The sequence below is a fragment of the Vigna angularis genome, chromosome 2, assembly GCF_016808095.1.
Source record: "Vigna angularis cultivar LongXiaoDou No.4 chromosome 2, ASM1680809v1, whole genome shotgun sequence".
Classification (NCBI taxonomy): Eukaryota; Viridiplantae; Streptophyta; class Magnoliopsida; order Fabales; family Fabaceae; genus Vigna; species Vigna angularis.
The window spans coordinates 39,627,634-39,637,425 of NC_068971.1; the positions used below are offsets into that span (position 1 = coordinate 39,627,634).

General features: G+C 31.8%; 1 protein-coding gene across 2 annotated transcripts; it reads right to left on the reverse strand.

Annotated features, from left to right (window-relative positions):
- Window positions 1–7,655: 7,655 nt before the first annotated feature.
- Window positions 7,656–9,792, reverse strand: LOC108327976 (uncharacterized). 2 transcript variants are annotated; one of them, XM_017561729.2, is made up of 2 exons: window positions 9,435–9,792; window positions 7,656–8,438 (listed from the first exon to the last, which is right to left on the reverse strand). In XM_017561729.2, the coding sequence occupies exon 2, from the start codon at window positions 8,385–8,387 to the stop codon at window positions 7,977–7,979; it is 411 nt and encodes a 136-aa protein (XP_017417218.1). In that variant the 5' UTR covers window positions 8,388–8,438; window positions 9,435–9,792; the 3' UTR covers window positions 7,656–7,976. The 2 variants fall into 2 exon arrangements, with proteins under 2 accessions (XP_017417218.1, XP_017417219.1); XM_017561730.2 differs by lacking the exon at window positions 9,435–9,792 and adding an exon at window positions 9,038–9,425.

A 9,792-nucleotide genomic window follows, 5' to 3' on the forward strand; every position in this document is an offset into this window, starting at 1 on the left:
TGGATGTGCAAACCAAGTTCTGGTTTCATGTGTTGATCACTCTTCTAAAATGAGTGGTTCTGATAGTGTTTTGGTTTTTACTTGGTTTAGTTCTGGAAATTGTTGAGCGTTGAGGGTAGAAGGACTTATAGAGGTGAATCAATAACCATATCTGGAAGCGTTCGGTCACGTTAGAGGTAAGGGAAGCTTATATAATTTGATTTAGATTCTTGCTTTGTATGGATGCATGTTCGTTGATTTTTGAATGAATATGAAAAATGGTTGTTACTGCATTGTTGACGGTATGAAGAACTGGAATGATATTGTGTTTGATGATTTGGTTGATGATTAATGAAAGCCATGAAATGGGTAGGGATGTTGTCGAGAGTCAGTATTGATCATTCAATTATACCAATGTTCGTTCTCAGTAGCGTTCGTTCTTAATAAGTGTTTGATATTAGACCAGCGCTCGTTCGATATAGTGTTCAGTTTTCTTGTGGACTCGGTTGGAACTGGATCCTTTCATTTGGAGAGAGCTCTAGTTGAAGACTAGCGTCTTCGTTTCGTTTTGTAATATTTTTACTTAAGCGTTCAACCAAGGATATTCATTCCTTGGTATTTGATTATAAACTTCAGTATATCTATATGTATTTGTATATTTCGTTCGTTCTTGAACATTAGTTAAATGATATCTTATATTTATCAAGCCTTTATTCTATAAATTAAGTTGTGCTTGGTCTTACACCAAGCGCTTGTACTAAGTAGTGCTCGGTCTTATACCAAGTACTCGTACTAAGGGGTGCTCGGTCTTAAACCAAGCGCTCGACCTTGATTCAGTAATATGATTTTTAAAATAAGGGCATTCGGCCAAAACCAATAACGTTCAGTCTCTACAGTGCTCGGTCTTCGACTAGCACTCGTTCTCCTTGATGTTAAACTCATAAATAAGCTAAGTATTTATAGCGTTCAATTTCTTCATATAAATCTGTAACTTATTATTATTCGATGTCCTACAGTATCAGTTTCTATGGTGTTCGGCCTAGAGTCTTAGTACTCGGCCTAGGCTTATTGACATTCGGTCTAAACTCTCATGAGGTAGTTCATTAAATTGGCTCACCTTGTAAATAACGTTTGATTCTACTAGTCTTTGAGAAATATTATTGTAATCGGCCTCTTTCTCAACCCTGATAGTAACTCTCTCGGTTTTGATCTGTTTTGGAACTGAAGACCTCTCGGTCTCACTCCAAGTATTCGATCTCGTTCGGGATTGAAGATTAATGTTCGATATTTGGTATCCTACGGGATCTTTATTCAAATTGGTTAAGTTGAAGTTTTAATGATGAAAGATAATGAGATATGATATGGATGAAATGACTTTGATTATGAACGAGTATTCCAGGGAGGAATATTCATGAATGGATATTGGAATTGGTAAAGTATGAATGTGGGCACGCTAAGCTGGCGGTTCATCCTGATATTCCGTGATTACTCGTTCTCACATAGAGAAGGGTAAGTCATGTGTGAGAATGGCAGGAGGTCCTAGTCTTTATGGTTAATTTGGACAGATAGGACTAACCTCGGGTGACAACTGTTGAGGGTATCCCAGTTACTACATCACCCGGGTGCACGAACGTCATAGCTACACATAATTCATACAGTCCGGACAGTCAGAGTCTAGTATTAGGCTTTGCATGAAAGAGTTAATGATTTATCTTGTTTAGTTGATTGTGTGAAATATATGTTGATACTTGAATTAAATTACATAAGCTTACCCTATTTCCTGTCTTGTCATGTATTCCCGTTCGTTCGTCCTTGTCATTGCGATGATCACCCTATGGGTGGGAGCAGAAGGAGAAGAGTTGCTGGAAGAAGCATTGGAAGAGACGGACGTGAAGGTCGAACCTTAGGACGCTCGGTCAATTGTTGGCCTACTCTTTTGTAGGAGCGTTCAGTCATGCGTTTACTTTATCTTTTGATTTGACCGTTCAGCATAGGAAGAGTTATAAGCCGTTCGTCCTATATTTGTAGCCATTTGGGCAGTTTTAACTCCCTGCTATTTTTTGTAAGGTCGTTCGGCCTTAACTGTACGTCCTATCTTTTGTAAGAACTGAGCTGTAATATTATTATATGTGATCATTCTATTATATGGTTTTACACTATATTTTTGGAATGTTACAGATTCCAAGATAACGTTCCTACTCATGGACAATTAGGGGGAGACTATTTGATAACTCTCCAAATTTGCATTATTTTCTGTGTTTAGAAGATTTTGTTAGTGCATTTTTGTTTTTAATTTCTTAGAATTATATTAGTTTTATGTTTTTCTCTTAATTCTTTAGTTTTATAAAATTTTAGTTAAAATCATGTTTTTAGGGGTAATTTTTAGCATTTGTAAATAATTAGGATATTAATATTTTTTTTTAGAGAAAATCTTATAATGAAAATCTTTTTCTTTACTTTTTCTTTTAATTTTTTTGACTTGCTGAAATATTTCTTTTATTGGGCATTAATTCATTTTCTTCTTATTGCAGAAAGGCCCTAAGAATTGGGTTACAGATGCAAAGCATTTGGGTTGGATTGGGCGTTCAAATTGCTGGAAGCTACTGCTGGAATGCTGCTATTGCAAACTCTGGTGGGCTGAAATCCAATTAGTGATGCGGTGCGTTTTGGTGCACTGTTGCCTTAGGGGTTCTTTGCTGGAGTACTTCATTTGGAGAAAGGGCAGAACGAAAGCTGAAGAGAGGAGCACATCACTTACCTGAGGTTCGTGCTATTCCATCGAAGTTGCACACGTGCTGAAGAAGCTGATCGGTGAGGAAGAAGCTGACCGGAGAAGCTGACCAGCAAGCAAATGGGGCTGACCGGAGCTGCCACGTGGAGAGCTCGAAGCGTCACAGCAAGGTTCTCCATCTCCCATTTTTTCCCCTTTCCTTTTCCCTCTTTCATTTTCTTTTGTTTTTCTGACCCTATAAAAAGGGCTTTCACCTTGTAAATACGATACTTTGGCACATTTTGAGATACAGTTTTCTGTTCATAGTTCTAAGCTCTGTAGATTAGGGTTCTTTTCCATTTTCTATAGAGTAGGATCCCGTTCTCCTTGCTTTTAGAGCGCATATCACGGTGGTGACAACCGCGGTGCTTCTGATTGAGCTTGTATTCGGTACAATTTTTGTAAGTTTCTTTTCTCGTTAATAATACAGTTTGTTCTTGATGTTTCATATGTCCAGTATTTTGATATTCTGTTATGTTTCGTGCTTGTGTGTTTCTTGTGTTGTTTCAACGAATAAACGAATTGGACTGTGATTCTTTGCATTCTGTATTTCCTTTTGGAATCAAATGACTCTATTTTGAGCATTCACTTTCGAGATGTCTCCTCGAGCCAAAGATGAGTCCAGTAAATAGAAATTCATTTAGTTCTGTGTTTTTATTCTTGTTCTTCTATTATTTTTGTATGTGATTTTAGATCTGAATTGAATTTTTATTTGAGATTTGTGAAGGAAAACATCCACATTTCTACATCTGTTTTGGATGTAATATGACTCCATAGTGAGCATGAATTATCAAGAGGTCTTCTTGAGAGATGTTAAGCTTCATAATTGTCAGATTAAATTCAATTTCAGTGTTGTTATATTGTTCTTGTTTTGTTTCAATTATGATTTCTGCTCCTATTTTCTATTTGATGATATATAGATTAGGTTCAGTTTTAGTTTTGTTTTCCTTGTGCTGTTAACTGTTAGCATTCATAGGTTAGTTTTAATTACATTCAGTTCTCATTTTAGTTTAGGTTCTGTTCTGTTATACATAGATTCTATAGTTTAGTTTAGGTTTTATTTTCTTGCATTTTATTTTTCCTCTTTTCTTTTTAAAACAGTTTCCGTTTCTTTATTGTTTTCTTTTAAATTTTCTTTGTTTTAATTCCGTTTCCCCACCTGTGAGTTGGTAGTTAGTAAATAAAATATAAGAATTAATTCTACACTTTAAGCTTAATTTTAGCCGAGTCTTTGGATTGATACCTAGGTTGTCCTTATACTTCATTAGTGGGGAAACTTACTTTGTTCTGATTTTGTGCGACCAATATCAGTTTAACACTATTTAAATGCAACAACTTGAAAGTTTTGAGGATTAGAAAAAAAAATCCTCATCTTAAAAAATCATTAAATTACTTGAAAAATAGTTTGTGCTAATGGTACAAGGAGTTTGACTATTTCTTGAGGAGGTCAAGGCTTTTTATGTGTAAATATGATAATGGTGTGTGTTTTTCTCTCTTGTAGGTAAATGGTACCATTATACTAAATCGTTACAAAATAAAATTATGAGATAATAAACTAACACCGAGAAATGAGATGAAAGATCTTGTTTTACAAAACAAATATTTTTTTATAAATATACAAAAGGATCGCATAATAGAGAACTTAAGTTTGTCTCAACAAGATTATTATAAGATAACATGGTAGTAAAGTTGGAAGGGAGAGTGTGAGAGGTTGTGGGTTTAACTTTTTTCACTAACATTTAGGAGTAAGAAGGTTGGTTTTGTAGATTTGAAAGAGAAGTGAGAGAGATTGTGGATTCAACTTCTCTCAGTAACACAGAATACTAACAATTAACATTTATGGATAAAAAAAAATACAAGATTGTTTGAATAAAGGTAACTTAAAGAGTTAATACATACTAATCTACTAGTAAATACATATTTAGGTTATCTCGTAAAACTCTTTGTAACCTAAATTCCTAGCTTTCAAGAAGAAATTAGAAGATAAAGATTATTCTATATACTAGTAGAATTGTAGAGAATGGTTTGTAATAGACTAAATTTGACATTTATTGTTATTATTATTAGCATGATGAGTCATGATGGAGCTTCTTGAAAAGGTTGTGTGATGAAATGAGGATAGATTGAATTGAACTATTATTATTGTGATAAATTGAGTTAGAATTGTTTTATTATAATATCACTATTTTTATATAATTTATCTTATACTTATTATTTGAATGACAACGTATTATAAATTATAATTGAACCGTATATATGAACCTATATTTAAAATTAATTATTTTATATTTTAGCGACAAAATTTTCATAAAAGTTTGTTAATCGAATCTAAGTTATACTTAAATTTCAAAATATGTTAAGATAAAAAAAATTAATAATAATTTGTAAGTATTTAATGAATTATTTTTGCTGTTTGGATTTTCAATATTTAACATGGACAATGGACTGATGATATTTCATTTAAGTTTCTGTAATAGACTTATTTGTTTATTGTTTCTCAAAATAAGGATGTTTAAACATTTTATTTTTGTTTAATATTAAGCTTATTATACATTTATCAATATTTTTTAAATATATTATTATATTTTATAATATATTTAGCTTCACCATATAAATCTACATCATAATTTCAAACTAAAAAAAATACATATTTAAAATTGTAATTTGTAAGTGAAAAACATTGTTGAATTAAAGAAAAAATTTAAAAAAAATCAAAGACCAAATCGAAATCAATGTCAAATTTTAAAATTGAAAATATAATTAAGACAAAAATAATAATATTAACATGTTACAGTATTTATTTAATTATTCATTATTTTATTTTCTTACTTCAGCTACATAATTCACAAACAATATTCTTCTTGGACAACTCGCAAACACTACCACATTTAAGTTTTCTTAACATATTTTCTTAACTTAATTTCAAAATTATTAACTTAATTTCTTAACTATATCTTCATTTCAAAATTCAAAATTATTAACTTAATTTGTACTTGGTAAAATAGTGTAATTTTTTTAAGATTTAAGATAAACTTTTTTTACAAATTTCTAAGACCAAATCTAAACTAACCTAAAATTTCACAGTAAAAAATATAATTAATACAAAAGTGCAACAGTATTTAAATTAGTTAATTTCTTTGTTTTAATTTTTATTTTGTATGGATAATCCACAAATGATAACGTGGTTAACCCACAAATAACACTTCGTACGAGTTTTCCTGATATGTTAATTTGTCTATTATCACTCAGAATAAAGAACAAATTTATTATTAAACTTCTTAATGATATTTATATTATTTTAGGTACATTATTTTATATTTAAACTTGTTTATTTATTTAATTAAAGGAATAAGATATAGCTATATATTTAACTTAAGCGTACAATACATTCCCCATCATGAACTATTTCAATTAATTTGAGGATAAACTTAATAAGTTAGTCCAGTATTATGTACCAATATAGTTTGAAGTATATATTTTTTATTTTATGCAACATTATATTAATTTTCTTTTACTATATATATAATAATAAAATATAATTGTAAACGTAAACCATACGAATTGAATCGACTCGTAAGTACGAAAGAGTCCAATGTAGTTCAAATATGTCATGATTTATAATGCTTATTCATTAGATAAAACAATTTAAGAATTCTTGGAAGTTTAATCAACAAAATAAAAATATTACATCGTTAAAATATTTTTTTAAGCGCAGTAAATCAACATATAATAAGTAAATATAAATAATATAATTTATAATTGTTCTGTTAATTTTTTATCAAACACTTGTTAACTTAATTAAAGTTTTAGGTTTGTTAACTTGCATTTAGAGGCCCTTTACGTTTATATTTAAACACAAGTTTGGCTAGAATTTTGACGAGACTAAATTAGCCTTAAAAGAGTTTTATAAGTAGATGAAGATTAAACCACATGTTTAGGAAATAAAAGTCAAACAACTATTTAAGATTTAAAAAAGAAAATTTGACTTTACATAAACATGTATTCAATCCCAATGTACCTGTTATATTAAGAAAGAGTTTAGTATTAATTTTAATCATGTTAATTAAAAATGCATACTCTCATTTTCACCAGAAAACCAAAGCAATCCATTAATCAAATAAGATAGGTGAGTCTACACAGTTCAAGATTTTTTGACTTGTACTTGACTTATTTAATTATCATAAGACTTTATTAAACCCTAATTCAACTCAAACACTTATTTAGAAGGTCCTAAATATATCAACAAAACATACTATTATATAGGTTAATGAATTTATGTTATTTATATTCAAATAGATAAATTCACTTTTACTAAAACCATTTTACTTCTATAATGGATTGTGAAAATATAAAAGAATCTTCTAAGTCTAGCTAGCAAAAGAGAGAAAAAGAAAAAAAGACAAGATGAAAGGTGATAAAAGAGAATGCAGGTCTAGCTTCGAAGCAAGTCAAAGGAAGCAGATCAAACACTAGCTTAGGCCTTGTTTGGGGACTCACTCTCTAGAAAAAAAGGATCCCTATATATCAACATCATCAGGCTTTTCTCAGCTTTACTCCTGATCGATCACAATCATCACATGTACCCTTTCTCCAACAGGAACATTTATCCATGCCTTTTCTTTTCTTCCTTTCTTATGCTTTAATCTTCCTATTTCCTCTCATTGTCTACTATAAATGCATGTTGCTAGACATACCTATGCTTCTTTCTCCTTTCAAACTAAAAATAACACCCAAAAGGCCAATGTGTGATCATAACTAGTTGACCAGATGGACGTGTGAGGCTTCTTGAAAACTTTATGTTGACAATAGTTGTAGAGGACTTGGAATTTTAACTGGCATTGAACCATTCAACAAGATTACATTACTTGACATCACACACATACATGCTTGTGGAGGAAACAAAATGTATCTATCAACAAAAAAACTTTGTTAATTTGAAACAAGTGAGAAATCCCCTTTTGCCTAACAATGATGAAAATAATATCTACAAAATTTCAGACTTTTCTTTTTGCAATAGTTTTATAGAAGACTAAAGGAGCACTGTCTGCTATGAATCATCAAAATTAAAATCAGAAATAGCATATGGAAGTTACAAAGAACAAAATGAGCAATAACAAGCAACCATAACAAGCCTTACACAATCAAATAAACCCTCTCTCTGGTGATAACAAAACTCCATCAACTCCAAGGGCTTTTTAGAACAGAACTTTCATGACAACCTTGCTGCTCATTTGCAATCTACCCCGGCCTCAGCAGCACGGCGAGGCTTGTTCTTACGCCGGCTCCCATTCTGCCGGAATCCGGTAGACTTTATTGAATCATCAGGGCCTGACTTTGCTAGGATGCCATTGTCGTCTTTCATTGGATCTATCTTTTCTTTAACCTGTGTAGATCTCTTCCTTTTCCTTTTATTTATTGTGATAGGTTGAGTTTTCAACTCATTGGTAGAGCCATTATTACCCTTGACATTCTCCTCATCTTTCTCTATAGTTTCAGCTACTTCCACTTCTTCAATTTCATCAGTCAGTGGCTTCAGAGGTCTTCCTCTTCTTCTGTAAGCTGGGACTTTATCCTCTTCACTTCCAGGATCCTCAGTTATAACAGATTGCTTCTTCCCTTTTCCTCTGCCTCTACCCATAGCTAAAAGCCCTTGTTGACAAAAATGAACTAAAATTTCTCTACCAAAATTCTGCGCAGATAAACAATTATACTTCAAAGGCCAAACAAAGATCATATAACTGAAACAAAACATAAGGTTTAAAAGATGATAGTTAAAACCGCACATCAATTCTGAGTGATGTGCTACTTGAAACCAATTCTTGATCACATACACTTTTTAGTTTTAAGTATCACTTGCTTGCATCAATTATTTGTTTATACTAAACCAAAAGTAACAGAAGCCAAGTTTGCAATTATAAGTTCTCTTCAGTTTCTTTACTATTTAAGGATCAAATACAGAATGCATCAGTTAAAATTCTGCTGTTAGTCAAGATCAAGGAATTTAGGATACTATTGACATATGATCTCTCTTCACATGGAAAACATAAAAAACTTAAACACCGTTTGGAAAACTCATTCCAGAGGATGATTCCTTTTGTGAATGATCAGCAAAATAACATGCATAAGCACTCGACTTGCACGATGCATCCCACTATTTCAGAAATTCTGAATAACCAATTTCAGAACAACCAACCAAAGGACCAAGTTATCTTAACTTTCACCAAATAAAAATTACAAACGCATCAAACAGTGAAAACATTGCATCGCATTTGAAATCATTTTCCTTACCAACAAACTGAACCACACCGCGGATCACCTAATCGTAAACCGAACAAATGAAGCCATCCTCACTCTCAGGCAACAACTAAGAAACCCAGATATAACAAAACTCAATTTCAATGTAAACAGTGTAAAATATTTCAAAGTTTTTCAACTTCGATCTAGTTCAAGCTCATGCAAACAGACTTCATAAACTGCTCTGCTTCAAAACAACATGAAATCTAACAAGAAAGAGGAATTCAAGCCACTTTCCCAGTTTACCAAAAGGATCAAAGCAAAAGAAGATAAACATCAGAATAGAAAAAAAGAAAGAAAGAACAAGAAAAGGCAAGCAATAACATTATAGATTTACACAGAATTGAGACTGATGAAGTAAGAGACAAAGAAGAAGACAAATGAAGCTGACCTCCTATCTTGAATCAATTTTCCGCATAACAAAGACAACCCATTTCACAAAATCAGATAAGAAAAATCCAGAAAGAGGATAAATCCAGATGGGAGCAGCGGTTTTCTATGAATGGCTTGAAGGAAAGCATAAACAGAGAGGGAAAAAAAGGTCAAAAATTTGATCTGGGTCAAAGAAAGTGAAGATACAGATCAGAGAAGTGATGAGATGATGAGCAATATTAGCTTAAAGACAGAAACTTGATGAGCGAAAAATGTAGAACTAGGTTAGAGAGAGAGAGAGAGAGAATGCAGTGAGCAAAGGAAGAAGTGAAAGAATGCAGAGAGAGAGCAGAAAATGAGTGGAAATAGGATGGAAA